Genomic DNA, 27,552 nt, shown 5'->3' on the forward strand with positions numbered 1-27,552 from the left:
ACATACTTGTTAATGGGAGGGAGGGTGGTGGTCTAACAAAATACGAGCCTCGTCTATTCACAACCCAAATCGCGATGCCCTGAATCGATTTTGATCTGATATGATCCACGAACCAACAACGCCCAGTCATCATCGCGTATTTCTCAAGCTACGAGAGCAATGGAAACAGTAACACAAAATGTCATCCCATTAATGTGTCATTACTCACTTTCTCAAAAATTACTGTTAAAAACTCCAGACACTCAGAGCCACAGCCGCCATAAACCATCACAAAATAAGCCTCATCTTCGGGTCCAGTCTCACATTGAACCCCTGAACGAAGCATTCTCCATAAGAATCGGCAACGTCCATTGGCGTCGTTCTCCGTATTTCTGACCTGAGATCGATGATGCGCCAATCAGAAATCTCTATAAAGTGTCCTGACCCACCATAACAGCCGCACTCAGTGACCGCCCTCTAGCCTAGCCCAAACTCAGCCCAGCTGTTGCGACCTCTTGCAACACCGCCTGCGGGAACGGGAAGCCCCTCTATCGTCACCGCCATAAGCCCCTCCAAAGCCCGCCCAGACCCAAAGGACCAAGCCCAAGCCCAAGCCCAAGCAAGCCCGGGACAGAGCTCACCTCAACCTTGGCTGGGATTAACGAGTAAGCTTCCTTCTTTCTCCTCTCCCCTTCCTCTCCTCTTCTTTCCTTTTTCTTACCTCCAACTTTCTTACCTAACCTAATATCTGCTTAGGTATCGACTCGTCGCTATAGCATCCTCTGTTTCTTCAACACCCCGCCTCTTGCACATCAGCTTCGCCCCGCTTGCCCACCATGGCTTCTCACGACGACGATACTATGCCCGAGGAGACTCAGGGCTACAAGCTCTCTCAGCCCAAGCAGAGTCTGGCTGAGTACCAGCAGATGGGTAGGTACACTCTCTTCCCTGGACGACCTGGACGGTAGGCGCGTTAGTGAGGCTCTGCGATATGCACAACACATGGCCCCTGAGCATGTGGCACCGTCTCGCAGCATGGCACCAATATGCCATGATCTTGAGATACTGCCCTGTTCTCTGCCGTGTGATGTGGCCGAAGCTATGCTGTAGCTGCAGTTATTGCTATAGGACAATTGTGTCTCTTGTATTTGAGCATACACCTAGACTTGACTGTCTCCGCCCTGCCCACTTACCGCACCAGCCACTGCAATTGATCTTCGAACTCAAAAGTTAACATAACTTTCCTTCAGACGCCGGCGATGAGTCTCTCCAGCGATACAAGGAGTCCCTCGGTCTCGGCGGGGGTACTGACATCTCCGACCCCAACGACCCCCGAGTCTGCATCATTCTCTCCCTGACCATGGACTCTCCTGGCCGCCCTCCCGTCACCATCGATCTCTCTACCCCTGGAAGCGAGACCACCCTCAAGGACAAGCCTTTCAATATCAAGGAGGGTGCCAAGTTCACCATGAGCGCCAAGTTCAAGGTCCAGCATGAGATTCTTAGCGGTCTTCACTACGTCCAAGTTGTCAAGCGAAAGGGTATCCGAGTCTCCAAGGACTCGGAGATGATTGGGAGCTATGCTCCCAACACTGATAAGCAGCCCACCTACGTCAAGAAGTGTAAGTTTCATGTTTATAGTTCGGTCAAGATACAGCTACTGATACGCCCCAGTCCAAGAGGAGGAGGCTCCTAGCGGCATGCTTGCTCGTGGTCACTACAACGCCATCTCTAGCTTCGTGGACGACGATAAGAAGAAGCATCTCGAGTTTGAGTGGAGTTTCGACATCGCCAAGGACTGGTAAACACCAATACCTTGATAGCGCGACCCGACGACATAACTCAAAAATACATATCACACACGTCATGAGATAATGAGATACCTGAACATCGGAGAAGAATTTTCACACAAAAAACTCACATAAAGCAAAAGAAACCCCCATTTGGGCCGGAGAAAGGTGGTTGCTCTGTTTCGTATCATCTACTCGTCACTGACGAGGCAGTACTGAGCTCGGTTTGGAGCTTCAATACTGCAGGAGAATAAAAATCCCTATATACATCAAAGTCTATGCTATGCAATGCAGGTCTATTGTCTGTTGCAATGCGTGAATGCTTGCTTTCAAGACATGGTATCATTGATGCGGATATCGTGAAGCCCGAGCTTGAAGCTCCAGGGCACTGTAAGTGTGTATTCGTGATAAAATTCGTCTATAAGAAGTAGTCTGGCAAGGCGTTACCGTCGGCAGACTTTTCGTTTCCGGGTTGAAGGTCCTTATGGACATCGTTCTCGGGCGCGGCCGCAAAAACGTTGAAGAAACGCTCACCCGTGTCACTCACTTCAAGAACACTGGCCATGTTTCCACAACGGTAGCAGTAGTTGGGCGCACTCCAGACAGTGCTGAGACGGTCGTCGTAAAGGACCTGGAAGCCCTCCTGACAGAGCTGGTGGGCGCGGAGGATATGCGACATGTTGTTGACAGCCAGGAATTTCTTAACAACCTGTGCTCCAAAAGTGTACCCCGCGCCGCGGGGTGAAAGGGAGAATTCGTCACGCTCCGGGTCAGGATCAGACCAGACGAGATCGGCCATGGGGCCTTCATGGGGGATCTCGCGGAAACGGTCTATAATTTTGATCTGGTCGATGGAATGGATAGAAGGGGAAAGGCCTGATTTATCCCGTTAGTTTAGCCACGTTTGTAACCTTAAAGTCTGCTTACCTCCGTGGACGCAAAATATTTGGTCGTTGATCACAACGCTCAAAGTTAAAAAGTCGAACATGTCTGTAAAGTAGTGCCACACATTGGCATTACCATATTTGCGCGAGCACTCTGTATAGAAGCCATATGACTGCGTCACACCGCGCGACTCATGATTTCCTCGAATAAGATGTACGCGATTAGGGTACCGTAGTTTCAAGCAAACGAGTAGGGATATTGTTTCGACACTGAACATGCCACGATCGACGTAGTCTCCTGTTGTGCACCGCCAAGGTCAGTCAATGCTCACTTTGTCCATATCTCAGGTTGCGGGCGATTACCAAGGAACAAATAGTTTGTGTCGGGACAGTAGCCGCCGATGCGGAAAATCTCGATTAGGTCGAAGAACTGGCCGTGGATATCTCCAACGACGGTGATGGGCGCTTTAACATGGACGACGTTGGACTCGCGCATAAGAAGTTCTTTCGTCTTGGCGCAGACTGCTTCGATGACAGACTCGGCTAGCAACTCCTTGTTGTACAAGCGCGAGATGCACTCGTCGAGATCGACGGATGCTGGGGAGGATAGGTCAGACTGGGAAGCCTTTCGATTCGGCGCGGCGCTTACAAGGTAGCCCAGGCATATTGGGATGTGGTGGTCGTTGCTGGCTGTAGATGCCGACGTGGTGATGTGACTGGTGGGTGGGTCGCTGAATGTGTATTATCGTGGAAATCGAGAATCGTAGGTGAACGTCGGTATCATTAAGGGGTGACGATGTCGGGTTCGGCTCCTGTCAAGGATGATGTCTGGAGGTGAACTTGGTGGTTGTACCAACATGATCGGGATCAAGGTGGTTCAGTTCACATGGGCGCAAGGCGAAGACGTTCGCGATTAACGAGCGCGTGGGCGGTGAGAGATCGAGGGCTCGCTATGCAATGAAACAAGACAAATTGCGTGTAGAACCGTATCCGTGATTACATATACAATGGGAGGATGGTGATGCTAAAGTGGTGGTGGTATGTGTTTTTTGGGCAGTGGGATGTTTTAGCTGTGCATCAGTAGCAGTGGTGGTGGTATGTGTTTTTTGGGCAGTGGGATGTTTTAGCTGTGCATCAGTAGCAGTGGTGGTGGTGGTTGGTTTGCTTAGTCGTTGCTGATGACGGTGCCTCGGCGGGAAGAAGGCCCGGTCATCCCCCCACACTTTGACTACTACTAAGATGGAGATACTCGATATTGGGACAATGGGTTTGTATAGAACCAGTAATGATAATCTTATTGATTAGATATCACAATACTTATTAATATAAAAGATTATGCTTTGGTGAGGCTGAGCTGAATGAGGGGTATAGTCAGCAAGGTTCGAGGATAGCAGTTTGTAGTGATCATCAACGATCATAGAAATCCATGGCTATATAAGTGGTAAGAAACATTGTGCTTTGGTAGAAAATCAGTGTTTCCGACGAGCTGTTATGTATAACGAATACCATGGAGTTCGTGTAGTAGATGTTCTCTTGACAATGGTATGAGAAATGGTTGAGTACTGGTTACTGTATGCAGTGAGTCTAGACAATTATCGGGAAGGGTAGTTTCATGAAACAATAAGCTTATAATGTGATCCTGGGCCAAGCGAAGCGAATGCAGTCCTAGTTTGGGTAAATTGCTCATAATGGTAAACAATAATAACAGACGCAGCGAAGCTTAGTGGAACACTGCTATTGAGCATAACGAGACAATATGACAGTGCCATTCCATACATAATAGGGCTCTTTTCTAATAATGCATGCCAAGAAGGAGCCCTGATTACATTTGTAGCGGCCGGGAATGCCCCAAAGTCTATTTCAGTTTCAACCTTCCTCTACTCAAAAGTGGCCCGTGCGCACGCGACAACACTTTCAGCATCGCCATCCACCAATGGATGACTATCGTCGCCATCAATATCTTGTTAATTGATCTCCAGCTCCAACCTCAATTTCGACTCCGTCATCAATCAATCGGACATCGCCAGCCTCTCTAGGTCGTTCAAATCAAATATCTCTGAATGAAGCCCCTCTGATATTTTACCTGAGAAGGTCCAGGGAGGGGGCTTTCGCTTTCGCATGTCGCGACCGCGCGCGGGCACTTGCACCAACAAGCTTGGGCTGTAACAGTAACATCCCCAAGCCATATTTTCAGTCTCAGCAACACAGACTCTGTCGTCTCGCTTCGCCTCTCAGTCGCGCCGAGGCCCCTGTTGTGAGACGTATCACAGTTACTCAAGCCAGCCTCAGGCCGCTTGATCAAACTTGTTTCCTTCTCTTGGGTCGTGTCCGCGCCTGAACTCGTTCACTTTCTGCTGATCAAGTCACTGTCACTCTTCTTTTGCATCACAAGTATTATATACACCACAGCGGTATTTGGTTTGTGTTTTTTTCTTGCCGTTGTCTGTTAACAGGATAGTGTCCTGTGCTGGTCAAAGCTATCTTTCACAAACTACGCTTTCCTTCATCTGTCATGTCTAATACGGCTCCTGGCCAGTCTCGGCCAGACGACGCCAGATGCTATAACTGCGGCGATTCTGGCCATTGGACTGTTGCATGTCCAGAACCCACCAGGGAAACTCCTGCGTAAGTATCAAGCTCACTCAGTTTGCCTTTATCGTTTATACTTCGACGTATTAACTGGAGAATAGTGGTCTCGCAGCTTGGAGAAACGCCAACGCTCCTGGACACGGAGGTAATAGAGACCATCATGGTGGTTCCAAAAAGTCTAAAGGTCCTATCATTACCAAATACGCACCTGCGCCTGTACCAGCATCAGCACCAAGCGTGGCTCGATACGGTCCTCCTCCAGGATATGGGCATCCTCCACCTGCACACTACCCCGGAGGACCTCCCTCCTATCCTCCGCAATACCCTCCTTACGGATCCTCAGCATCTAACTACGCACCACCTGGCTACCCACCCCCAGGATACTCTAATCCATATCCTCCACCTTCTTATGGTGGTCCTCCCCCAGGTCTTCCGGCACCACCTCCTAGGCCTCCTGGCACATATGCTTCTCCTCCTCCGCCTCCCCCTCAACCTCCAGCGCAACTACCTTCATATCCACCACGTGCATATGGTCCTCCTCCGCCTCGCCAAGACCACGTGCCCTACCATCCACAGCCTCATTATCCCCAATATCCTCAGCCAGCTTCAGCACCATATGCTCAGCATCCACCGCCGCCATCATACCCGCCCCCTTATCCCTCTCACAGCGCGCCTCCGTCGTATGGGCACCCTCCACCTTCACGGCCTCCTATCCCATCACCAGCACCACCTCCTGCATCACGTCCACATCGATCAGCTTCATCCTCTGTACCACGCCAGAATTCTGCATCAACTTTACCTTTGTCAGCTTCTTTGCCCCCTAGACCTTCTCTACCTCCAAAACCACCACAACCCAATCAGCATGGTCAACCTGGTAGGGGACGTCGGGACTTTCCTGACCATTCTCGAGATCATCGTAACAAGCGGAAGAATGACCGACACCCTCGTAATCACGACTATCGACAAAAGAAGAATCAGCCTCATTCTCGGCCGGATCAGAAGCCACAAGACAACAACAACAGACGCCCTGATCTCAAGACGCCCAACCATCCCAAACCTGCGCCGTCTCCTAAACAGGGGGATCAGAAAGGCTCAACAACTGCCGTTGAACCAAAGTCAAGCCCGCCTGCTGCTTCTCCTGAAACTAAAAAGGTTCAAGTTGAAACTCCTAGACCTGATTCATCACAGAGACCGGATACAGCACCCGAAAAGGCTGTCGACGATGAATTTGAATGGGACAAGAATGTCATATTCGCAGGGCCAGAGCCACGTCATCCACCAGATGAGGTTGGTAAGCCATTGCCAGCAGAATATAATGATGAGGTGCTTCTTCCTAGAAAATGGGATGCAAAATGCATCGAGTCGCACTATGTTCAAGCTGACAATATCGAGGAATACGTGAAGCCAATACACGAAACTCCGTATTGGTCAAAGATCGAACACGACCCCGCGTTCGTACGAGACGGCAAGCTTCCTAGCGGAGATGCCATTGCCAATCTCCCACCAAGACCACCACCAAAACTTGAGGAGATCGCTCGGAGCGAAAGTTCCGAAAGTGGCGAGGTCCATGAACGGCTTGCAAAACGAGGTCACCCAGATGACGATACCCCTGGTGAGCGCCCAGTGAAGAGACAGAGATCCCGAAGTTCTTTCGATGCCAGCCGCAGAGGATCACGGGGCCGACATTCGCGCTCGCGTGATTCGTACGTTCCGCAAGGACGCAGGTCACGTCCAGGTAGTCCCGAACGTCGACCTACAGAATTCCGTAACGTCGACGACCAGCGACGATCGATAGACCGGTACCAACCAGATCGGGATAGAGATCATAGCCGTGGTCGTGGACGTCGCCGGAGTCGTACTCGAAGTCGCAGTCGAGACCATAGTCGGAGTCGAAATCGCAGTCGCAGCCGTCGCCGCAATCGGACCCTAACGTCGCGCGACTCATCAGTATCTGCTGCATCTTCAGGATTGGATTCCTTGGAAGCCGAGTTGTTGGGACGAGATACCAAAGCAAAGACTCCTGAAGGATCTCCAAGGCCGAAGTCGTCCATGTCAGGGCTCAAGCCGAAACGGCGACAAGCAAAGCTCGATTCAGCGTATAGGTATGTCATTGTGATGCTCCGTGTATACAGTCAAAACTAATATCAGAATAGTCGCCGTTGGTAGGCGACATAACGAAAATGGCTGCGCATTATTACAGCTTCTCAACGTTACTGGTACATCGTGTTTTCTTTCTTCCGTTCCCTAACTTGGAACCGCAACTCGCGTTGCAATGATTCCATGTATCTAGGCCAGGCACTATTCCCTCACTTCTCTTCCCTTCGTTCATTCAGCACCCTCCCTACACACGGGCTGTGCTTCTCTTCATCTTAGACTTTATTAGAATGGCGCTGTGGTTTCGGAGTATTTTTTAACGATCATCATGAACAAGCTGCATGACTGGCGTATATTTCACGAGGTATGCGTGGGATCATTCTTAATCTTACAATCTTTACTCTATCTCTCCATCTCCGTCCTTGCCAGTTAGCTGGCTGTTCATGGTATTAATCATGACCTGTTGGTGCGCCATCGACCAACACTGTGTGCCTGGCCGCTCCTCTACACATTCCTCTACTACTCTATGCTTAAGTGTATGTTCTGATGTCCAGGTCCCTACGATTCAAGGTCAGTATCTTATCACCACTGCCAGTGAGAGGTATGGTAGACGCATAGATATACTCATGGCTTTTACGAACAAATTCTTGTTCAACTTTGATGGCATCAAGAGAATTGAGTAGAATAGACGTGGTAAGGTATTAACAGTTAGCAGATCACTGTCGTGTAGCAGTCTATACTATAGTAGTATCAGTAGGTCTGAGCCTGCTTTGCAAAGCCTCCTTGTCATTGAAACGGCGCTGCATTCACACCGTTATCGAGGCTACAATTCACGCTTTATCTGTTTTGAACGACTGAAGTTGTAAGTTTGTTCGGATCTAGCAAGTTCATATTGCTATCCCATACCAGTTAACTAGTTCATATCCGGGAATGGCTGTCTACTATCGTCTCAAGTGAGAAGCAACCCAACCCATTACATTACTTGGATAGGGTACCCTATCAGTGTCAATGAAAGTAAGCAATACTTGCTGGACCTGTTAGTCATGTTGCCTTATCACATATTACTATTAAAAGAGGATTTCTACCTGGGAAACATGCATTGTTAGTCTGCCTCGGTGCTGGCAACCACCTAAAAACGGAGTATAGGACCGGCCAATGGGCATAGCTCTGTTCGAGATCTTACCTTATCCTCGCTCTTATTCACTCCCTTTGCATTATATGCAAAGTGAAAGTGAAGAAACGTGGTTGCACAACTTTTGGTTCCACTTTTGCTATATGATTCCGTTATCGCTGCTCATGCAAGTTCAACGTCTCTCCCCTGTATAAGCGGAAACTCTATACTGCTTATACAGCCAACAGAGTATGTACACCCCTCATCCAATCTCAGTTTGGGTTCAGGTCTGAGGGGTAGGGAGAAAAGAGGATTCTGACATGACAACTATGCCGTGTCACCCACGTTACGTTTGCTTGTAACACGAAGAGCCCATATCCTCCTACACGTGTGTAGGTGTAACCGACGCCGTTATTTCGCTCAACAAAGACCAGGCTAGAATAGGCGACTCTCGCAGGCGCCAAAAGAAGTCAGGTGTTTCGGCCGAGATTTCATGCTCAAACTACTTTGGACAAGCTGCATGCTTCTAGTTCTTCTACTCAGTGGGGACTGACTCTATAGGACCCTGACCCTTAACCACGATGGACTTGTCAGATCCATCTGAGCGTTGGACAAATCACAGTTGCAGGGTCTGTTTACGCCGTAAATGATGGAACGGGGCCTCTGTAATCGAGACTCGAAACACAATGAGGAGCTCAAGAACAAGTCCAACAACAAAGAGAAAATGTCAAGTGACATACTACAAAAGCTACTGTCATCTAACTCAGTGTCGTATGAATGGTGGGTCTGCTGATAAATCCCGTGTCTTGAGGTATCTAACTAGAAGAGTACCTTGCTGAAATCGGTGAAGCCATCGTGAGATTCGATCAGTCTAGAACCGGCATTTGCGAAATGACCCTTCCCGACGCCCAAAACACCCTCTATTCTCTCTCTAGCACTGCACCATGGACAGCTGGCCAAAAAAGACACGCGGCGTTCCTCTAACCTATTAGCTACTACTTTAACTCCGAGCTTGCAACCGAACTGAAATGAACCCTAGAATGAAGCACAAGTCTCAACTCGACACAACTTTTCGCTCGACGCTAAATAAAATACACCACAGTGACAGGCAGTACGTATGGACTGGATCCAGTAAACACACCCTGTAACCAAAAACACAACATCATATCATATCATATCAAACAATCAAGTTCTCAAATCCCATCCCCCGTAGATCATGTAGCCAGTTGACATTAGCTGAGCCGCGCGAATCCTGCATCGCCCATGTCGCTTTGAGCATTTCAATTGCCGTGAAGAGATACCCCCATGGACAGATTTGCCAAATCGACAACAGCCGTGCCAGGGTCCAAGTGCGTTTTTCAGGGTCTCGTGTCTCGGCCCCTGCAACAAAAGTCGGCCACGACGATGCCTTGAAGTATGGGTCATTTTCATCGATGGCGGCTAAATTTCTCAAAACGTCCTCCAACAGGAAATCGGTATCAATGGACCGTACAGACCGAACTAGCGGTAGCGCTTGGAGGATGTACAGGCAAGCTGCTGACCGGTGTGCCGCAGCTAGACACACTCGACTCTCAAGATCCTGAACGAGGTTGTGTTGTCGCAAATAGTCTGCCCAAGCTGGAATGTCCACAGCAAGAGCCTCGTCTATTAGAGCAATTGCCTTGTCTGCCGCACCTAGAGACTGGTCTGTCCAGGGTACTTCGTGGGACAGCTCGGATGCAGAAAGAATGATGTTCAGAATCTCCGGAGGGCAAGACAAGTAGCTTGTCAGTTCCACACGCTTCATAACGGGTAAGAACTGGAAAGCTTGCCGTGCAACACGAGCTGCAAGGCCACCAGATGTCAACGTCGAGCCCAAAATGTTGTAACTTTCAAAAGTCAGTATCCACTGCGAGTACACCAGTAGCTAGGACGGACTTACATGAAGCTGTCAGTAATGACACGGTCCCGCAACATTCTACTAGATGCGTCGGGATTACTGTCCGGGTTGAGCAATGCCATGATGCTTGTGGCGCCTTCCAAGTGGGCCCTCCAGCTCTGGTTGTCTGACTTATCCAGATCAATCAAGTCAAACTTGATAAAAAAGTGCATGGCAGCTAATGCCACCTCACTACCTGCCGGGTCAAGGGTATCGAGCACCTCCCTAAGGTGGCTCATGGCCTTTTGCTTCGCCGTCAAGGCATCGATGAGAGCCTGTCGTGTCACAAGATCTTTTGAACGTAGCAGGGAAAGATAGCCCGCGGGATTGGTGAGGCCTGCCGGTATTTCGGTAACACGACGAAATATATTAGACCAATGGATTGCTGAAGTCGCAACAAGAATCTGCAAGAGGAGCGGGTGCTTCCGCGTCAAGGGTATCAGCTCACGGAACGGGTTTTCAGGCGTGTCTCGGACCACAAGATCTTTGCAGACCCTCTCGCTGACTGGGGCATACATTAGCATCGGCCAAGAAAAAAAAAACCAAAACTAGAGCCAAGACTTACAATGCGCTAGGTAGTATCGTGATGTGCGGTCAAGGTCCTGGAACAACGGATCTGTAAGCGCAGCAGGAGAAGGCCAGGGTATGCTAGGATCGTGTGAAGGGGAGCCCTCAGAATCTGGCGGGGTTGGCTGTTGCTGTTGCCTTTGCTGCTGCTGCTGTTGCTGCTGCTGCGGATTCATCTCTTCCGCCTCTTGGGCGGCCTGCTGGGCCTGTTGAACCAAACGCGCCAGCGGATGTTGGTCGCTATAGTCGGGTTGAGGCTGAGGTCGAGCGCGATCATGCTGACCCTGGCACTGCTGGTGGCCGGTAGGTGATACAGAGGTGGAAGCATCAGATTCGTCGGGTAGTCGCCGGCCGGGAGGGGGATTGACATTGCCGTGGGAGTCAATTCCTTGGGTCCAAACGAAGACCTTGCCATACCCGAGGCATTCCTGCCCTGAGACCGCACATTTGTGGCATGTCGGCCATGAGCGGTCGCAGCGCAGGCGTCGACGACGGCAGTTGTGACACGGTTTTGTGTTGCTTGGCGGCATGCGCCGGGTGCTGACAGAGCAGCTTGACAGCTACAGAGTGTGTCTTGTGTGCTGCGCTGGACTGGACTGGACTGGAAGTCGAGTCCTATGATTTTACTAGGTCCAGGTCGTGCTCGAGCTCTTTGTGGCGGGCGAGACAGCGGTTTGGATGTAACGAGCGAGTCGTTACAGAAGGTTCATGGTGGACTCTTGAGACAAAGAAAGGATATCGTTGCCGTGGGTGTAAGTGAGGGGTAGGGAGGAGTTTAAGTTTTGGTGACAGTGACAGTGTCAGTGATAATGGTGAGGAGAAGGATGATGAAATAGAAAAGGATTGTGACGGAAAAGAAATCTAATGGAGTTATTATGGAAAACTAGTACGGACGGAGCATTGTATGAAATGGAGGTAGGTGCTAACCAACTAACTAGGTACCAGGAAGGCACGACGACGAGTATGGAATGGCACAATTGGATGGATCATGGAGGGGTAAATGGAAGGAAGGGTGCGGGTTGAGATGGGAATAAGATCAGGAGGAAGGAACATCGAGTCAATACGTCAAACTAGTAGGAAAGACCATGTCAGCCAGCTGTTTTGGTACCTTTTTGGAAATTGGAGAAGAATACCCGTCCATAACCAGATCAAAAAGATCAGCAGCTCGAGCCACCCACGTTATGGAACTTTCTTAGACGAACTAATTGAGAGTCTGCCATGGAGACTAAACACACGGCACGGAGTATGGATACTGTACAAACATAGAGTCCAGGGTGTGCAAATCTATCTTATAAACCAAACCCAACTTCACCGACCTACCGACATGAATAAAAACTGACAGGCAATCAACTAACGTAAGTAATCTAGTACTGATTCGACTAGTCTATGCAAGAGCAGATCTCATGACTCGGCTCCAATAAGAGCTGACGATAGCATCAAGCACCTGGGAATAGTATGTAATTGTATAGCTGGGCATAACAATATATCCCTCCGTGATCCATATCATGATCCCCGATGAATACAATGCCCGCCTCACCTCGCTCTCCCTCTTGGAAAAAGCCCCACGTTTGCTGTCAGATCTCCCGACTATGGCCGATGCCATTTCTCCCCAAAAAGGCAACGAAAATACATACCGTGCAGCCGAGCTCCGGGACCTGCATTACAAAGCTCCCACAAGAGTCCGCAGAAAGCTTGTCATTGTGGGTTCAGCGCAATCATGTCCAGCCAGAGGTGACAGTGTTGCCCAATTTGGAAATCAGCTGTTCTTCGAAGCCTTGTTCTTTTTGTCTTCTTTTTTTTCTTTTCTCTCCCTCCTACTTCCTCCTTTCTTTTGTGAGGGGTAGACTAATCCTGGTGTGTCTGTTCTTTGTTTGATGCGTTGGAGATCGTGATGTAGCCCCCTGCTACGGAGCATATGAACCGCCCGTGGCACTATGATCCGCATCCTACCTCGCCTTGCCTTGCCTTGCCTTAGCATAAACTCCCTAATGCTCTGTAACAACGGCATGACTCTCTTTCGTGGCTTCTGACTAACGTAGCTTCAATAATTCTATTCTCTCACAGCATTACATTAGTCAAAGAACTTAGTCAATACGAAATTTGGCTTCTCCGATTGAAACCCTCTCCAACCATCTCCAACTATAGTAACTAACAAGGCCACTAACTAAAACAACTAGCATATCCTCCCCTCCTCAGCCAAGCAAAACAGTTCTAAACGCCAGCAAGGTTTTAGCAGGGAAATCCTCTTGCATGGGTCTATTTTGATGGAGAAACCTGGACTTTCTCCTCATGAGGCTCCTCCCACCTTTGCAACAACTCCACCAAAAAAATGCCAACTGACCTTCACGATACTTGGGTTTCTTCACCTTGCTCACCGTACTTGTTTCACTAGGATTATATCTTATGAGTCTGAGTTGCAAAACATAGTGATGATGGGTACAGTGGAGTGATTCAACTCCAGACTCTTGTGAACCCTGAATTAGGAAACCAGATAACACATTATGCGTTGTTCTGAGCCCTCTAGCTTCACCCATACCAAAGATATCCATTTCAATCCATTCGAGATGAATGTAGTGCCTTCGAAGACCGAAGCTTAGGAGCCAAGATCACAATATGGAGACAATGACTATCAACAAATCACCCGTTTCAATACAGCAGCAATTAGTCAAGCACTAGTTCAAGCAACGCTCATAAATTTGGCTTTTCGTAATCTCGTACCCATCTAGGCCTCGCGGCATCTCTAGTATCCTCATGCCTCGCAGAGCTGCCAGCCAAGACTGTGACTCTATGACCGTGCTCTTGCTAACAGCTGGCTGGCAGCCCTGCCGGCTGTATTATTTTTCGTGGCATCTTAGATAATCGTCTGACACGCCATTCTATTTTTCGTCTTTAAATTCCATTTCCAAGCCCGTACTGAGACTCATTCGTCTTCTTCAGCGTAATGCCTTGCTCCAAGGGCGAGTATGATCCCATTATTCAAATACTCTTGTGCTTCATCCCCAGCACCTATGAGGTTGTGATCTGTTCACTTGCCATATTGTGAAGACTGTAAATCGTGTCAGCAGACGAAACTCACTAAGCCCCCTTGGTAGAGACTGACCTGATATCTTCTCGCTCGTCAGCCTCAGGTCCATTTGTAGGCCCAGAGCTGACGACCACGTTTCCGCCCTCATCACCACCAGCCTTGATGGTCGTCAAGGTGGTCTTCGCCTTCCGCTTGCCGTTACGGAGATCACTGAGATGTTCGAAGTATCCTTCCGGTACTTCTGTGACATACTTACCACAGAAGACACCGACCTCAAAATCCTGGACCTTACTTGTGTCCTCAGCAGCCTCCATACACGCGGCCTTCAGTCCATCAGGTCCATCAAGATCTTGGAAGATAACCTCGTCGGCACCGATGTAGTCGGCAATTTCTTGGTTTGTTCGGCCATGAGCAACCAAATCTTCATAAAGGTTAGTAACAAGACAGCCTAAGAACAGGACAAAATATCTTCATACCAACAGGATCCGCAAGATCAATACCGTACTTCAATTATTGTTAGTATTATGCTCAATATTTCATGCCGGGGTAAAAACTTACGATATGGGGATGTATGCACTCTGGAGAGGCTGAAACAAAGATGACCTTAACAGCACCAGCTTCTCTGGCCATTTGAACCTACAGTCGCCCATTAGTTCTCTCTCATAGAAAATCCACGACCCGTTAACTCACGATTTGTCCAGATGTGGCTAATTTGCAAATTAGTATTGATTCACATATGCAAAAGAGTTTACTTACTGCCACGCACGACACTGTCGTCTACTAGGATGAGGTTCTTCCCTCGAAATTCTGAGTCGATGGGTGAAAGCTTGCGGCGAACACTCTTCATTCGAAGAGCTTGGTTGGGGAGAATGAAAGTTCGTTGAACATATCGGTTCTTAATAAGAGCTGTGACGTATGGCTTGCCAAGCTTCTCAGCAAGAGTAGCAGCGGCGATGTTACTTGTCTGTTGATAGTGAGTCAGCTTTCACGTTTTCACGAACATTGTGACTCCTAAACTGGGCATACCTCTGGAACAGGGATGACTGGAAAATAATTAGTACGGTTCAAAGGCAGGAAACATACGGACATCTCATACCTGCATCAATCTCTTGAACTCCCTTCTCTCCGAGGACCGCACGGATCTTCTTAGCCAGCTTCTCTCCCATGTTTTGTCGGCTGCGGTACACGGAGATTCCGTCCATGGTCGAGTCAGGACGAGCGACGTATACGAATTCGAAGCAGTCGGGTGTGTAAGGTCGGTCGTTGATAATCTGACGGAACTTGGGGGCACATCCCTTCTGCAAGAAACAGGCCTGACCGGGGAGGATATCGACAATGTCTGAGAAGCCGAGCTGCTTCAACACAACAGATTCGGAAGCAACGAGGTAATCCTTGGTACCGGGGAGTGTGGCGGAAGGTCGAGAACCAATGCAAAGAGGTCGGATACCGTTGGCGTCACTGAATATTGTCAGTTTCTGACAAGGAATTACATAAAGTTGCGACAACTCACCGGAAGGCGAGGATACCAAAACCAGCGATCATGGCAGTGCATGCGAAAGCGCCCTGGCACTTGGCGTAGACGTCGCCAAGAGCAGTGAAGATATCCTCGGAGTTGGCGCGAGTCTTTCCGAGCTGCTGAAGGCCGTGTGCGAAGATGTTGAGGCTATTGGTACAAATCAGTCATCGTGGTTCGAATCAGCGCGAGCTTCGATTACGCACAGGAGCTCCGAGTCGGAATCGGAGTTGACGTGTCGGTGAGCTTCCTCGTCGAGGAACTTGCGGAGGTATTCGGTGTTGACGAGGTTACCGTTGACGCTCATGGAGATACCGAAAGGGGCGTTGACGTAGAAGGGTTGAGCTTCAGAGCTGCAGTCGCATTCTTGGTCAGTGGTGTACGAGATTGTGTGCCCAGTAACACATACGCAGAAGCAGTTCCCATGGTAGGGTAACGAACATGGCCCAGGCCTATAGAGAGTCAGTCTCCGTGTAATCTGTGCATCGCATTGCCATACCCATGTAACCGGGGAGATGCTCAAGTCGTCGGCCATCAGAAAAGACCTTGCTGGCCATACCGAGACCCTTGCATTGAGAAACTCGTCCGCCCTGGCAAACAGCGATACCTGCAGCATCTTGTCCACGCTATAGCTGGTTAACATCCGTAGATATCGATTTTCGGGATTCGGATATTCGCGATGGAGGACTAACATGTTGGAGATAATACAATGTCTCGTGAAGATCAATGGCGGCGGAGGTAGCCTCCTGATCACCTAGCTATTTAAGATTGTAAGCATATGATATGTGATGTTATGTTCCTTTTCTTCATCTCTTTTGGTAGCACTTCCGTCTCAACTCCGGGCACGGGCAAGGGTCTCTTTTCTATGAGCGCGGGGGAGGGGCAATAGAGAGAAGAGCAGAAGAGTGAAGACTCACCAAAATGGCCGAAACACCACACATGTTGAATATCGTGTCACGGAAATAGTTCGTGTAGAGGTTGAAGAGGAATCGAGTGTTCTTACACCCAAACAAGAGTTTGACTTGTACCAGTTTGTTTGTGAAACCTACGGGAAAATTTTTCTCTTCTGGTCACGACGATATCGGTCATTTTTTTGGTGACCACAAATCTTTTGGCGGGGTATCGTATTGGTCAAGGCGGGCCGGACAATGATCCGCAGTGGTGGGGTCCCCCAAAATATGCCATTTCTTTACTCCGTGTTAGTGGCATTTATTAAACCCAATATCAAATCACGATGTCAAGATGATTCTTCATTTCTCCGTCATCTTGTCGTTATTGCAGACAATCAGACGTCATTTATCATGAGGCATATTCTGAAACACAATTACGACTAAAGTTTCGATAATTGGTTCAAGCTGCAATCCGACTTTATCCATCAAACACGCCCATACCGTGTAAGTGGAAGCCAAGATATCGATAGCAACAGATAACAGACTATCGAAACTTCACAAAATATTAATCCTGCATTTCAAAGTTCCCATGTCAACTGACCACCCTAATGTAACATTGGCTCGTTTTACAACTAAGCTTCACCGCGGTTGGGCCTGTTCATTGAGTATGTGGGGTATCTTTCTATCGATATCAGTTTATACATAGTAGGATCTCTGGTGCATTCCTCCAGCTGCCACCTCCGAAGTCTCGATTTGTTTAGGTCATATGCGAAATACAGCTCTAGCACTAAATATTTTAAGGAAACGAATGTCTCTGGCATGGACAGTATTTCATTTCTTACACGAAATGTACCAAGAGGGTGCAGAAACATGAGAAGCCCACATGGCACGGGACTCCCGGAAGACGGCAACAAATGCCAGTCCGGCCACCGCAGGGTACCGGGGAATTATTATCTATAAACTGTCTAGTCGAATCCTATGCATAGTCCACAGTCCTCGTAGCACTTTTCGTTTGATTTATTGAATTGTTCCTTCTGCATTTCTACAATTAGCTACATGCAACATCAGCATTCTTTTCATTTATAAGACAAGAGATGTATATGCATACAAGTGTCAATACCCCAGAATCTCTGAGTATTAACGGCTCTGGATATCGCTCTGGAGTAAGACTGAACGAAGAAGCAAGCATCTCATGCGGCAAATAGATAGTCCAACGCTTTGATTTTCTTTGTTCTCCTTGGCGCCGCCTGTCTTGCAACTTCTGAGTCATGGCGCGTCCATTCTAGAAGTCAAGGTGAATGCCACCCATGTCGAAACCATGTAATAATCAGGCTCGCACAGGATAAGGATTGATCTGTATGTATGACGCAATGCCCAGCCAGTTGCCATTCCTCCACACCAGCGATGAAGTTTTTCACAACCCATGTTTCTCCAATACCCCATATTCCCCCATTTTTGAAATACGACTCTTGTAAATGAATGTTCTCCTTATCGAGGTCTCAGAAATATAGACCTTAACTCAGCTGCGATCCTCAACAAGCGAGGAATCACCTCATAAGCCCCGTTGGCTCAGTGGTAAAGCGTATCACTAGTAATGATAAGATCACTGGTTCGATTCCAGTACGGGGCACGTGATTCAACAACGTCCATCTTTTGCCGATCTGACGAGTATCTCTTTTTCATGGTCGCAATGATTTTTGTGGTGTTGAGGCAGCGCTGCTGCCTTTTTGGTGGCGACCTCGCCTATTTGCATGTGGCACTTCGGGAGCACCCGCCTTGGTCCTTCCTGAGTTTCGCACAGTAATGTGGTGTTCCTCTTGCTGATCGAAATTGATCTAAAGGGAACGCACTATAAGGCGGCATATGGTATTGACAAAAGCACCTCATCTTGAATCTTGTTGCAAATGTAGAGCCCCATGTCTGCGCGTATCGGTGCCATCTCAAACATCTGCAGTAGATTGCATACATAGGGTGCTCCGCATGGAGAATGTATTGAGCTCAACAGCACCACGACTGTCAGGTGACGACATGTATAAACGTTCAACGCCTGTGAATTATCTTCTGTCTCAAGTTGTTGAATTGCATTGAGCAATGATATCGAGATGTGGGAAGTGCTTGCATACGTGACATCATCCCGCATAAACCTTAAATTAAATAAGCGCGCGTCCCGTCCCGCTTTTATTACACAGCACCAAAAAGTCAAAGTTCGTCAGCAAAGCTCGTGAGATCAACTGAGATTCTACCAAGACTGAGAAAAATTAGGGCGCTTGAAGGCGCCAGGTGATTCAAACATGTTGCCCCGTACTGGAATCGAACCAGTGATCTTATCATTACTAGTGATACGCTTTACCACTGAGCCAACGGGGCTTGTGTAACAGCATCCAGAGTAGAGCCTAAGAAGCTCTGCAGCAAAGAGGGTCGAGGTATCAAGGAATAGTTGTAGGTACTTGAGTTAACTGAAGGATAATATAGTAGTCTTCTAAGCTGTTGAGTCATATTCAGAGCTCTGGCCTGGCAGTCCTTTTTAAGTCTAGTATACTATAACAAAGCCATCAGTAGTAACCCAAAGTGTAGGAAAGCCAATTGGTTCGAAACCATATATTCATTCGTCATTCAGCAGCTGCTGCTATGTTTCAAATATCTCAAAATCAACAACAATCGTTATAATAACCATTTCCCCATAGATAAACTCCCGTCTTTTTATGCCTAAAATCAGAAATGTTTCGTCTCGTCGGCTGCTTTTGGCGCCTCGACCCTTGCAATCTCTTCGTCATATGATGGAGTTCTCGAGTTATAAGCGACTCGGATGTCATCGATCTCATCACCAACCTCCATCCATCGATCGCTAGTCGCAGGCACTGGCGATATCTTGCATAGAGCCCAGTACATCACTGATGAAACGATGAAACCACAGAAGTAGTTGAGCTGATAAATGTAGATCGCGCCCTGAGGAACGTTCTTGGCGCCGACAGCATCGGCGAAACCGACCACGTTGATGACAATTCCGGCGACGTAGGCAACATAGCCACGCCAGTTGAAACCACCTGTGAAGTAGTACGGTCCCTCTTTGCGAGCATCGTAGAGTTCCTTAGTATCGACGTAACCCTTGCGCACAATGTAGTAATCGGAAACCATAACACCAGCGATTGAGCTCAGGAAGACACTGTAGGCCGAGAGGTAGGTCGTGAACTGGTTGCTGTCCTTAAGAAGCTGCCAAGGACAGATGCACAGGCCAACGACGGCGCAAATGTAACTTCCACGACGGATATTGAGCCAGCGGGGAAGCAAAGCAGTCAAGTCCGTACCAGCAGAAACGGAATTGGCGGCAATGTTGGTACCGAGCTGTGCAAGGGCGAAGGATGTAGCAATGAAGAAAACACCAAAGCGCTCGCCCGAACTTCCATCGTCAATAAACCTGTCCAGAAGATCAAGGGGGTTCCAGATGGCCTCTTCGTACAGGACGGAGGAAGCTGAAGAGACCATGATGCCGATGAACGAAGTGATGGCGAAACCGAAGGGGATCGTGATCATCTGGGACCAGAGTGCGTCTCTGGGCTTCTGCGCAAATCGAGAAAAGTCACTGGCATTGACAATGAGTGTCGCAAAGTTGGAGATAGAAGACATGATGCCCTTGACAATTTCCCAGGCCAAGTCGCTGCCGTGGACCTTGTTACCTGCCTTTACAATGGGGCCAATACCACCTGCGCGCGAGATGGTCCAGGCCAGGAAGGTAATTCCAGCCACGGGAACAACGTATGCCTTGACAGTGAAGAGATGTCGGACCTTGTGGACAGGGAACCAGAGTGCCGGAAGCGATACAAGCCAAAAGATGAAGAAGGAAGCGAAGTGTGCGGTATCGGTGCCCGAGTTTTCGCTAAAAGTGTTGGGAACATTGGCCCATGACTTCCAGATAGTGCGGATCATGAGATAGATACAATCACCGCCAATGTAAGCCTGCACTCCATACCATACACAGGCTGTTATGCGTTAGTAATGAATTCTTATTATGTTGGGAAAGATAGAGCATACCCATAGCAGCACGGTTCAGTACAGGCCACAAGCTACCCCAGATACCGAAGGAGGTTCTGTTGGCAACAGGGAAACCAATGTGGTACATGGCACCGAAACGAGCATTGATCGCAACAAAGATACCAGTGATGCTGTATCCGACCCAGACACAGAGCCAGGCTTGCCACCATGATAGACCATTGACAATCATGGACGATGAAATCATCCAAGTGTTGATGTTGAAAGAATCGGCGATCCAGAAACCAACAAAGTTCCATGGGCCCCATTGTCGGCGCTCCTTCTCGACGGGTTTGAGATCATGGTTCGTAAGCTGCATAAGAGTTCAGTACAACACGGTCTCGTTGATCGCAATGCGCAATGCACTCCAATGATGGAAAGCTAAAGCTTGTGAGGCCTTCATACCATAAGCTGGGTGCTGGTCAAGCCAGGTTCAGACTCAACGGCGGCTTTATCAGCCCAGACCTTAAATCGCGATCTGGTCTCCATGGCTTCGGCGTATGACGAGGTGGGAGGTGGAAGTATAAAAGAGTAACGGGTATCAAAAAGCTTCTGAGGTGGGATCTAGAAGAAACTCAAAAAGCAAGATAGACTTTTTGTATTGTAATGGACCTTGTCCGAGGTGCTTATGACGTGTAGGTGACACCAAGTAGGGCCGGCAGACTGGGATTAAATCCAATGACACAAGAAATGATGGAAGAACGTGAGATGGTAGTCTTGCCGAAGGATGAGAGGGGACCAATTGGAACTTCTCCACCGTCTTCTTGTCTTGGAAAGTCTGGTCGTAGTGGGTGACAGGCAGTATTTATATTTATGGTTTGAGATTGACATGCCGCGTTGGTTGCGTTACGGTTGCGTTGACAAGAGGAACTAGACCCCATCTTGGCTCGAGGTTATCGGCGCTCAGCAGCCACTATCAGCCTGATCGTCATCCCCAGACCCAGCCGTTGCAGATAACTAGGCGACAAGGAACATACCACGCAAGGACCCTCGCCGGCGGCCACTTTTGCCGTAGTAGGTCAAGCTGAGAATGGTTATCCTTCCCCATGTTGGCACCGAGAGGACTTTGCATTTCCGGTCGGTAGTTGTTTGTTGTTTCATCGAGCACACGACCAATTTGTGACGGTGTTGTACATTCAGATATCCGGACCTCGAAAAGCAGAAGGATCTGCATGGTAATAGCATCACGCAACAACAAGTCGAAGCGTTCATAGGTATCCATTCGAATATGATCAAAGTACAATGGTACGTATGTTATTCGGCATAGAATAGAACGATGCGGAGAGATGATTCGAGTGACATGGATACGATAATTGGGCCCGAGAAGCCAAGTCGTTTTTCGGTGGGTGCCCCCACATAAGACCCTAAATCCATGGAGCAACACTTGGTATGAGTGGTTGTTGAATGGGGTTTCCTGGTAATGTTGACGTAGACGTTGGAATTGACCCCAATGTCGCTTTGTATAGGAGAGATGCACCAAAGTCGAGTTTGAATATTTGTTGTTGTTTGTTGCAACAGAGAAACAAAACGTGCAAGGAGTTTGCAGAGCAGACGGTACGTACTCCTCTTGAAGTTCTGGGCCTAAAAAGATGCTCTGCAGAAATGCAACTGCAACTGCAGGCAGGGCCGCCGCTATCAGCGCCATGTGAGCAGGAGCCAACCCATTGGAGGGTCGATTACCCCAGGCGGATATAAACGAAGCAATTTCATTGGCCAACTCGGTTTCCTTATCACCGCAACGATGCGTCTAAGATACGGGTACCGTACCGCCTTTCCCAAACCGGGTTAGTCTGGAACTGCAGAACAAATCTGTTACTCGATCTCATCGAGTCAACCGTCTCTTTTATAGTAAAATTGTCCAGGCGTGCAGTTATCTGCCCTATCAGGACTATCTTGAACTTCATCCACGTAGTAGTCACTGAAATGCGATCTCGTTGTCAACAGCTTAGGTCATTTCGGGTTTCAACCGAAACTCTATTGCCTGATCTCTCTCTCCAACCCCTCTTAATCTGGAGTTCGATGCGTTGGTTCTCCTTCTGGTTGATATCGGCATAAGAATCCTTGTTCCGGTTTCTAGCAGCACCTCGCGATACCACTTTTCAGCTTCATATTGCCCCGAAAGTTCGCCGTTTTTACGTCGTGTGGTTAGATCAATAACGACCCTGTCACAAATAACACACCACCTTCGAAGTGAAATTATGTACTTCAGGACTGGTTTCAGTTTTCCCATATGGCATGGTAGATCTATTCTGGATTGACATGGCCCAACCGAGGGCAGAGTCATGCCGGTACATCTAGAAATCCAAGTAACACCGAGGCAAAGCAGCAATAAGACTAACTTGAATAAGTCCTTGGCCCATGCATAGTATGATTCAACTCCTCATGAGCTGCATTCTCCAGAAAAGTAAGCCAGTGGTTGCAATTCTTCGGGTTTGGGTCGGCATTCGTGTATCAAGGAACATTGACAGTCAATGCGTCCGATATACAAGTATTACTTGATGAAAATCACAGACGCGACTTCAACTCCGTCAATCTCGAAATCACATCATAGAGGACGAAACCGGCATTGGTTGTAAGTCTGGTCATCGGCCCGCAAACTTTGTAAACTCACTCATCCGATGGGGCAGAGTAAACGACCTCATACGATTTAAAAGGTTTCTTTTTTTCAAGTAACTGGAAACAGACGCCACAGAATCGGGTCAGAAAATGATATACTGCATTGGCTTAGTATCGCGATTTTGTAATCATGGAAGATACCAAGATATTACTTACACACAGCATCTCGAGCTCTATCACGCGTATGGGCCCAGTTTCCGCAGTGTAAAGTCGATCAGATACTTGCAGTAAGAAGAATTATAGACATGACTGTAAAGATTTAGAGACTGGGTGTCTAAATCGAGGTCAGCTAACTATACTATCAGGAGTGTCCAGATCTTATGATAAATCACATGAAATCCAAAAATCTTATCGTAGGACTGCTGCTCTAGGGTAAACCTTTCCAAACACGACTGCATTTTATGATGTCGCTCGCATCCCAAAGAACAGCGTAAATTCCTATTAGATTTTTCACATTGTGAGAGTATAACTTGAGGGGAACTCGATGAGATGATAGAAAGTATGGCTTATGATTGGACTCGACTTACGCTGCGCACCATCCAATACAGGAGCAAACATCAGGGGCACCGTATCCAAACAAACTGGGTACCCTACATCGAAGAGAAGTTATATAAGGTGTCCAAATGATATTTATAGAGTAGCTGCGTCTTCATTAACGACGACTGCCGATATTCCAAGACTCTGCTAGTGTCATGGTCCAGCAGCCAAGGCTACAGCTCAGACAGAACCAGGGTCCAGAAAAAAAAACAAAAGAGAAACACGTGAATGGACCAATAGCTTCTGCCCCGCGATTTGAGTAGTATCGAGGTGAGAGTGCCGAAAGGCTGCGAGAATTCATCCCTAGGCCACAAGTAATTTGATATAATTTATCTCGCTCTAACTACTAAAGGAATCGACTTACTGACTGACTATTATCGGTACCCTCTTCTACATCAATTTAATAGGTGCTTCGTCTGAGAAGCACGACGTTGGACTCTCCTGCCTCAAGCTTGAGACCCACACTTTGTTCCTCCCCCCACCATCGTCGTCAATTCCGCTTCTTTTCTCCCCGCCAACCTCAACTTTTTTTTTAACCATCTCATTCAAACCTTTTTATTTACCAAAGTCCTTGATATACAATCATGGAGGACCAGTTGGTGCAGCTCCTTTCCAACACTCAGCTGTCTGAACAGGGTCCCAGACTACAGGCCGAACTCGAGCTGAAGCGCGCCCGAACGAATCCCGCCTTTCCCCTGTCTCTCGCCAACATCGCCGCCCACACCTCGATTGATACCAACATCCGCCAGGCTGCACTGAGCAACCTGCGACTTTTTATCGAGAACAACTGGAGTAACGATGATCCTGATGATGGGCCCATCATTCCTATCTCTGATGAGGCGAGAGGCCAGCTCAAGCAGGTCCTGCTCGACCTTGTGTTGAGCCCGGAGGACGATCGCAAAGTCAAGATCTCCGCCAGTTACGCTGTTGGCAAAATCGCTGTGCACGACTTCCCTGAGCAATGGCCAAACCTTCTCCCCACAGTTATCTCCGTCGTCCCGGCCGGCACCGATTCACAGCTTCACGGCGCCCTGCGATTACTCAACGACATAATTGAAGAGAGTTTGAGCGAGGACCAGTTCTTTTCAATGGCCCAAGATATTGCCAAGGCCCTTGCCGAAGTCGCCCTCAATGAGAACCGAAAGCCCATGCACCGAGCGCTCGCTATTTCCATCTTCCGAGGATGTTTTGATCTCCTCAATATGATTAAGGAGGACCACGCTAAGGAGGTCCGCGCTTTTGCGGATGGTCTTCTTCAACAATGGAACCCCTTCTTTATTACCGTTCTACAGAGCCCTCTTCCAGAAGCCAACCTAGAGAGCGGGTCTCAGCCTGACTCTTGGAGCCATATTATCGCTCTCAAACTTCAGGTCGTCAAGACACTCCTCCGAATTCGACGCGTCTTCCCTAACCTACTTCTTCCCCAAAGTACCATCTTCTTCAGTGCAGTCTGGAAAGAGCTCTCTACTCTGCAGGGACCACACGAGCAGCTCTATATCAAAGAGGATGCCCAAGGACGTCTCGAAGACTCGGACAACCTTCCATATACCTTGGATTTCCTCATTCTCGAAGAATTGGACTTCCTTAACCAATGCTTCAGAGCCCCTCCTGTGCAAGCCGAGCTGGACGGCCACCTCAATGCTCATGCCTCAGCTCAAGACGTTCCCTGGATGAAGGAGATTATGAACATGCTTATCGGTTATTCGCGAGTGACTCGGGAGGAAGAGGACTTGTGGGATATCGACTGCTCCCTGTATCTTGCTGAGGAGACCTCCGTGACTGCCAACTATACCGCACGAACTGCCGCAGGGGACCTGTTAATCAAGATGGGTGAGTGGTTTAACCAGAAGACGATCGACGGCCTGTTTGGTCAAACACAGTCCCTATTTGGTGGCGAAGGTTCCGACTGGCGTAGCCAAGAGGCGGCGCTCTACCTTTTTGTCATGCTGGTTAGCGACTTCCAAGACATGAACAAGGATATCCCCGAAGCAGTGGCCCACGCCTATCTTTCCCTGGTTGACTACGCCGTTAACCGGCCCGGAGAGCCTCTTCTCCGCGCTAGAGGTTATCTCGTCGCCGGTATGCTTTGCCGTTCTTTCCAGACACCGGTTGAGCTGTTGGACCGCATTATCACCTCTATCACTCAAGAGGAGTCCGAGGTTGTGCAGGTCGCCTGTGTCAAGGCTGTCGAGGGTTTGATAAACGCTGGCCGAGTGTCGGCCGATAGGCAGGTTCCCATTATCAACGCCATTCAAAACTACATGAACAACAAGGACCCCAGTGATATGGAAGATGCAGACGAACTTCTCGTTACGCTCGCTGAAGCTCTCCGCGCTGCCATTACTCTCGACAAACGCATCGCCCTGTCCAATGATGTTAAGTCGGTTGATCTGCTTTTCATGCTAGCCAAGCTAGGCGCAAGCAACTTCCAAGTCACTATGCTGATTTCCGAGGCATTTGAAGATATTGTTGCTGATCTCTCTGACACTGAATCTTACACCGCTCTCTGCGCAAAGCTTCTGCCCACGCTTACCGGCGCATTTGATGTCGCTAACCTGACTGAGGATAACCCTCTGGTCACAGTGAGTATCTTAATGAAACAGTTTTCATGCTTAACTGACAATACCCAGGTTGCCACCGAGTTATTGGCAGTCTTGGCCGAGGAACGGACCTGAGCCTCTCCCGCCGGTTTTGTCGCGGCTACTTTCCCTAAGTTGAACCGTCTCCTTATGGAGTCTACCGAGGGAGAGGTCCTCCGACCCGGATCTGAAGTTGTGAAGTGGATGCTTCAGCATGATCATCAGCAAGTCCTTGCTTGGCAAGATGCCAACGGCCGCTCTGGTCTGGAGGTTTGCTTGCACATCATTGACCGACTTCTGGGTCCTTCTATTGAGGATAACTCAGCCTCCGAGGTTGGCGGTCTGGCTGCCGAGCTCGTCGAGAAGGCTGGCCAGGAGCGCCTTGGTCCTTTCCTACCTCAGCTTCTCCAAGCTGTCGCTAACCGACTTGCTACCGCTCAAGCTGCAGCCTTCATTCAATCTCTTATTCTTGTCTTCGCCCGACTTACCCTCTCTGGCGCTCAAGATGTTGTCGAGTTCCTGAGCCAGGTTCAGATCAACGGGGAAAGTGGCCTGCAGGTTGTCATGGCCAAATGGCTAGAGAACTCTGTCAACTTTGCTGGATACGATGAAATTCGACAAAAGTATGCCCAGCTGAATCGGACACAAGCCATCTGCTAACTTGATTATTAGTGTTATTGCACTGTCGAAGCTTTACTCTCTGAATGATCCTCGCCTGGCCCAGACACAAGTCAAGGGCGACCTGATCGTCAACAACGACGATGGGCTTATTAAGACACGCTCACGCGCAAAGCAGAGTATGTATCCAACAATTCACGACTTCTCAACCACCACCTCCACCCTAGATTCAATCTACGCCCGATACGCTGAAAGTCAGCAAGCTAATGAGACCAACCGAAAATCAGACCCAGACCAATATACGATCGTTCCTGCTTCCCTCAAGATCATCAAGGTCCTCATTGAGGAGCTTCTGTCTGCATCTGGCCAACGGGCTGCTGCGAACGCCGCGTCTGCTGCTGTGGCGTCTGCTAGCTTTGACGATGAGAATGACGAAGAGGGTTGGGAGGATGAGGATGATACTCTCGACCTCAGCCTTGGTACCACGAAAGCTGACCTGATGTCTTTCATGGAAGGTGGCCAGAGACAGCGAGACGACGAAACCCAAGCCTACCTGACCGACTTCTTCATCCGCTGCGGCCGCGAGAACATTGCCAACTTCCAGGAGTGGTACAACATGCTTACAGAAGAAGAGAAGTCGAAGCTCAACGAGGTTGCCAGCTCAGCAGGACAATAGACTGGAACTGCATATGCTTGCAACGGATCTTCGAATAAGGAGGAGAAGAAGGTCAGCTCCGCTCGTCGACGGTACCATCAGAAGCTTGCTTTCCGAATACAGGCAAGAGCCATTGCTATTAAACTTCTGATATGCCGCTT

The 27,552-nt window shown here is 48.8% G+C and overlaps 9 protein-coding genes and 2 non-coding genes across 19 annotated transcripts; 4 read left to right on the forward strand and 7 right to left on the reverse strand.

Annotated features, from left to right (window-relative positions):
• Positions 1-248: 248 nt before the first annotated feature.
• On the forward strand, positions 249-2,329 carry FOXG_08425 (uncharacterized protein). Of its 2 annotated transcripts, XM_018387350.1 has the most exons (4): positions 249-644; positions 736-909; positions 1,230-1,601; positions 1,654-2,329. In XM_018387350.1, the coding sequence occupies exons 2-4, from the start codon at positions 816-818 to the stop codon at positions 1,782-1,784; spliced, it is 597 nt and encodes a 198-aa protein (XP_018245193.1). In that variant the 5' UTR covers positions 249-644; positions 736-815; the 3' UTR covers positions 1,785-2,329. The 2 variants fall into 2 exon arrangements, with proteins under 2 accessions (XP_018245193.1, XP_018245192.1); XM_018387349.1 differs by having other exon boundaries at positions 249-909.
• On the reverse strand, positions 1,861-3,795 carry FOXG_08426 (serine/threonine-protein phosphatase). Of its 2 annotated transcripts, XM_018387351.1 has the most exons (4): positions 3,303-3,795; positions 3,017-3,250; positions 2,697-2,951; positions 1,861-2,645 (listed from the first exon to the last, which is right to left on the reverse strand). In XM_018387351.1, exons 1-4 carry the CDS (start codon positions 3,316-3,318, stop codon positions 2,188-2,190), a joined length of 963 nt encoding a protein of 320 aa, XP_018245194.1. In that variant the 5' UTR covers positions 3,319-3,795; the 3' UTR covers positions 1,861-2,187. The 2 variants fall into 2 exon arrangements, with proteins under 2 accessions (XP_018245194.1, XP_018245195.1); XM_018387352.1 differs by having other exon boundaries at positions 3,017-3,795.
• Positions 3,796-4,532: 737 nt separating this feature from the next.
• On the forward strand, positions 4,533-8,230 carry FOXG_08427 (uncharacterized protein). 3 transcript variants are annotated; one of them, XM_018387354.1, is made up of 4 exons: positions 4,533-5,278; positions 5,344-6,565; positions 6,635-7,344; positions 7,396-8,230. In XM_018387354.1, the coding sequence occupies exons 1-4, from the start codon at positions 5,166-5,168 to the stop codon at positions 7,406-7,408; spliced, it is 2,058 nt and encodes a 685-aa protein (XP_018245197.1). In that variant the 5' UTR covers positions 4,533-5,165; the 3' UTR covers positions 7,409-8,230. The 3 variants fall into 3 exon arrangements, with proteins under 3 accessions (XP_018245197.1, XP_018245196.1, XP_018245198.1); XM_018387355.1 differs by having other exon boundaries at positions 4,602-5,278; positions 6,647-7,344; positions 7,396-7,815; XM_018387353.1 differs by having other exon boundaries at positions 5,344-7,344.
• A 945-nt stretch (positions 8,231-9,175) lies between these two features.
• Positions 9,176-12,070, reverse strand: FOXG_08428 (uncharacterized protein). Of its 2 annotated transcripts, XM_018387357.1 has the most exons (4): positions 11,860-12,068; positions 10,931-11,793; positions 10,369-10,870; positions 9,176-10,315 (listed from the first exon to the last, which is right to left on the reverse strand). In XM_018387357.1, the coding sequence occupies exons 2-4, from the start codon at positions 11,460-11,462 to the stop codon at positions 9,625-9,627; spliced, it is 1,725 nt and encodes a 574-aa protein (XP_018245200.1). In that variant the 5' UTR covers positions 11,463-11,793; positions 11,860-12,068; the 3' UTR covers positions 9,176-9,624. The 2 variants fall into 2 exon arrangements, with proteins under 2 accessions (XP_018245200.1, XP_018245199.1); XM_018387356.1 differs by having other exon boundaries at positions 10,931-12,070.
• Positions 12,071-13,570: 1,500 nt separating this feature from the next.
• Positions 13,571-16,565, reverse strand: FOXG_08429 (amidophosphoribosyltransferase). Of its 3 annotated transcripts, none has more exons than XM_018387359.1 (14): positions 16,388-16,565; positions 16,163-16,224; positions 15,970-16,096; positions 15,880-15,922; positions 15,677-15,823; positions 15,468-15,620; positions 15,054-15,415; positions 14,984-15,000; positions 14,714-14,921; positions 14,648-14,664; positions 14,516-14,593; positions 14,434-14,461; positions 14,033-14,378; positions 13,571-13,978 (listed from the first exon to the last, which is right to left on the reverse strand). In XM_018387359.1, the coding sequence occupies exons 3-14, from the start codon at positions 16,025-16,027 to the stop codon at positions 13,939-13,941; spliced, it is 1,497 nt and encodes a 498-aa protein (XP_018245202.1). In that variant the 5' UTR covers positions 16,028-16,096; positions 16,163-16,224; positions 16,388-16,565; the 3' UTR covers positions 13,571-13,938. The 3 variants fall into 3 exon arrangements, with proteins under 3 accessions (XP_018245202.1, XP_018245201.1, XP_018245203.1); XM_018387358.1 differs by having other exon boundaries at positions 16,163-16,228; XM_018387360.1 differs by having other exon boundaries at positions 15,880-16,096; positions 16,163-16,228; positions 16,388-16,547.
• Positions 16,566-17,918: 1,353 nt separating this feature from the next.
• FOXG_19810 lies at positions 17,919-17,990 on the forward strand. The gene has a single exon. It is a non-coding gene; the product is annotated as a tRNA-Thr (tRNA).
• A 665-nt stretch (positions 17,991-18,655) lies between these two features.
• FOXG_19811 lies at positions 18,656-18,727 on the reverse strand. Its single transcript has one exon. It is a non-coding gene; the product is annotated as a tRNA-Thr (tRNA).
• A 345-nt stretch (positions 18,728-19,072) lies between these two features.
• FOXG_08430 (NCS1 family nucleobase:cation symporter-1) lies at positions 19,073-20,875 on the reverse strand (the record flags this gene model as incomplete). The annotated part of the gene is made up of 3 exons (XM_018387361.1): positions 19,073-20,337; positions 20,390-20,699; positions 20,792-20,875. 3 exons carry the CDS (start codon positions 20,873-20,875, stop codon positions 19,073-19,075), a joined length of 1,659 nt encoding a protein of 552 aa, XP_018245204.1.
• Positions 20,876-21,314: 439 nt separating this feature from the next.
• On the reverse strand, positions 21,315-21,560 carry FOXG_19812 (uncharacterized protein; the record flags this gene model as incomplete). Its single annotated transcript, XM_018400086.1, has 1 exon — positions 21,315-21,560. One exon carries the CDS (start codon positions 21,558-21,560, stop codon positions 21,315-21,317), a length of 246 nt encoding a protein of 81 aa, XP_018245205.1.
• Positions 21,561-22,330: 770 nt separating this feature from the next.
• Positions 22,331-23,692, reverse strand: FOXG_19813 (uncharacterized protein). Of its 2 annotated transcripts, XM_018400088.1 has the most exons (3): positions 23,530-23,648; positions 23,159-23,276; positions 22,331-23,100 (listed from the first exon to the last, which is right to left on the reverse strand). In XM_018400088.1, exon 3 carries the CDS (start codon positions 22,668-22,670, stop codon positions 22,332-22,334), a length of 339 nt encoding a protein of 112 aa, XP_018245207.1. In that variant the 5' UTR covers positions 22,671-23,100; positions 23,159-23,276; positions 23,530-23,648; the 3' UTR covers position 22,331. The 2 variants fall into 2 exon arrangements, with proteins under 2 accessions (XP_018245207.1, XP_018245206.1); XM_018400087.1 differs by having other exon boundaries at positions 23,159-23,692.
• Positions 23,693-24,123: 431 nt separating this feature from the next.
• FOXG_08431 (uncharacterized protein) lies at positions 24,124-27,412 on the forward strand (the record flags this gene model as incomplete). The annotated part of the gene is made up of 4 exons (XM_018387362.1): positions 24,124-26,121; positions 26,275-26,741; positions 26,791-26,915; positions 27,024-27,412. 4 exons carry the CDS (start codon positions 24,124-24,126, stop codon positions 27,410-27,412), a joined length of 2,979 nt encoding a protein of 992 aa, XP_018245208.1.
• Between the last annotated feature and the right edge of the window lie 140 nt (positions 27,413-27,552).

The sequence above is a fragment of the Fusarium oxysporum genome, chromosome 2, assembly GCF_000149955.1.
Source record: "Fusarium oxysporum f. sp. lycopersici 4287 chromosome 2, whole genome shotgun sequence".
Classification (NCBI taxonomy): Eukaryota; Fungi; Ascomycota; class Sordariomycetes; order Hypocreales; family Nectriaceae; genus Fusarium; species Fusarium oxysporum.

What these genes read in the sequence shown, in the direction of transcription:
- FOXG_08425 (XM_018387349.1), top strand. Translation starts at nt 816, where the DNA reads ATGGCTTCTCACGACGACGATACTATGCCCGAGGAGACTCAGGGCTAC. An exon ending in GGCTGAGTACCAGCAGATGG is followed by an intron (nt 910 to 1,229) that starts GTAGGTACACTC and finishes ACTTTCCTTCAG; the next exon opens with ACGCCGGCGATGAGTCTCTC. An exon ending in GCCCACCTACGTCAAGAAGT is followed by an intron (nt 1,602 to 1,653) that starts GTAAGTTTCATG and finishes GATACGCCCCAG; the next exon opens with TCCAAGAGGAGGAGGCTCCT.
- FOXG_08426 (XM_018387351.1), bottom strand. An exon ending in CACAAACTATTTGTTCCTTG is followed by an intron (nt 2,952 to 3,016) that starts GTAATCGCCCGC and finishes GGTGCACAACAG; the next exon opens with GAGACTACGTCGATCGTGGC. An exon ending in AATATTTTGCGTCCACGGAG is followed by an intron (nt 2,646 to 2,696) that starts GTAAGCAGACTT and finishes GGGATAAATCAG; the next exon opens with GCCTTTCCCCTTCTATCCAT.
- FOXG_08427 (XM_018387353.1), top strand. Translation starts at nt 5,166, where the DNA reads ATGTCTAATACGGCTCCTGGCCAGTCTCGGCCAGACGACGCCAGATGC. An exon ending in CCCACCAGGGAAACTCCTGC is followed by an intron (nt 5,279 to 5,343) that starts GTAAGTATCAAG and finishes ACTGGAGAATAG; the next exon opens with TGGTCTCGCAGCTTGGAGAA.
- FOXG_08428 (XM_018387356.1), bottom strand. Translation starts at nt 11,462, where the DNA reads ATGCCGCCAAGCAACACAAAACCGTGTCACAACTGCCGTCGTCGACGC. An exon ending in ACGATACTACCTAGCGCATT is followed by an intron (nt 10,871 to 10,930) that starts GTAAGTCTTGGC and finishes TGTATGCCCCAG; the next exon opens with TCAGCGAGAGGGTCTGCAAA. An exon ending in GTCATTACTGACAGCTTCAT is followed by an intron (nt 10,316 to 10,368) that starts GTAAGTCCGTCC and finishes GACTTTTGAAAG; the next exon opens with TTACAACATTTTGGGCTCGA.
- FOXG_08429 (XM_018387358.1), bottom strand. Translation starts at nt 16,411, where the DNA reads ATGTGTGGTGTTTCGGCCATTTTG. An exon ending in GCATCTCCCCGGTTACATGG is followed by an intron (nt 15,923 to 15,969) that starts GTATGGCAATGC and finishes GACTCTCTATAG; the next exon opens with GCCTGGGCCATGTTCGTTAC. An exon ending in TGATCTTGCGGATCCTGTTG is followed by an intron (nt 14,379 to 14,433) that starts GTATGAAGATAT and finishes ACCTTTATGAAG; the next exon opens with ATTTGGTTGCTCATGGCCGA.
- FOXG_19813 (XM_018400087.1), bottom strand. Translation starts at nt 22,670, where the DNA reads ATGACTCTGCCCTCGGTTGGGCCATGTCAATCCAGAATAGATCTACCA.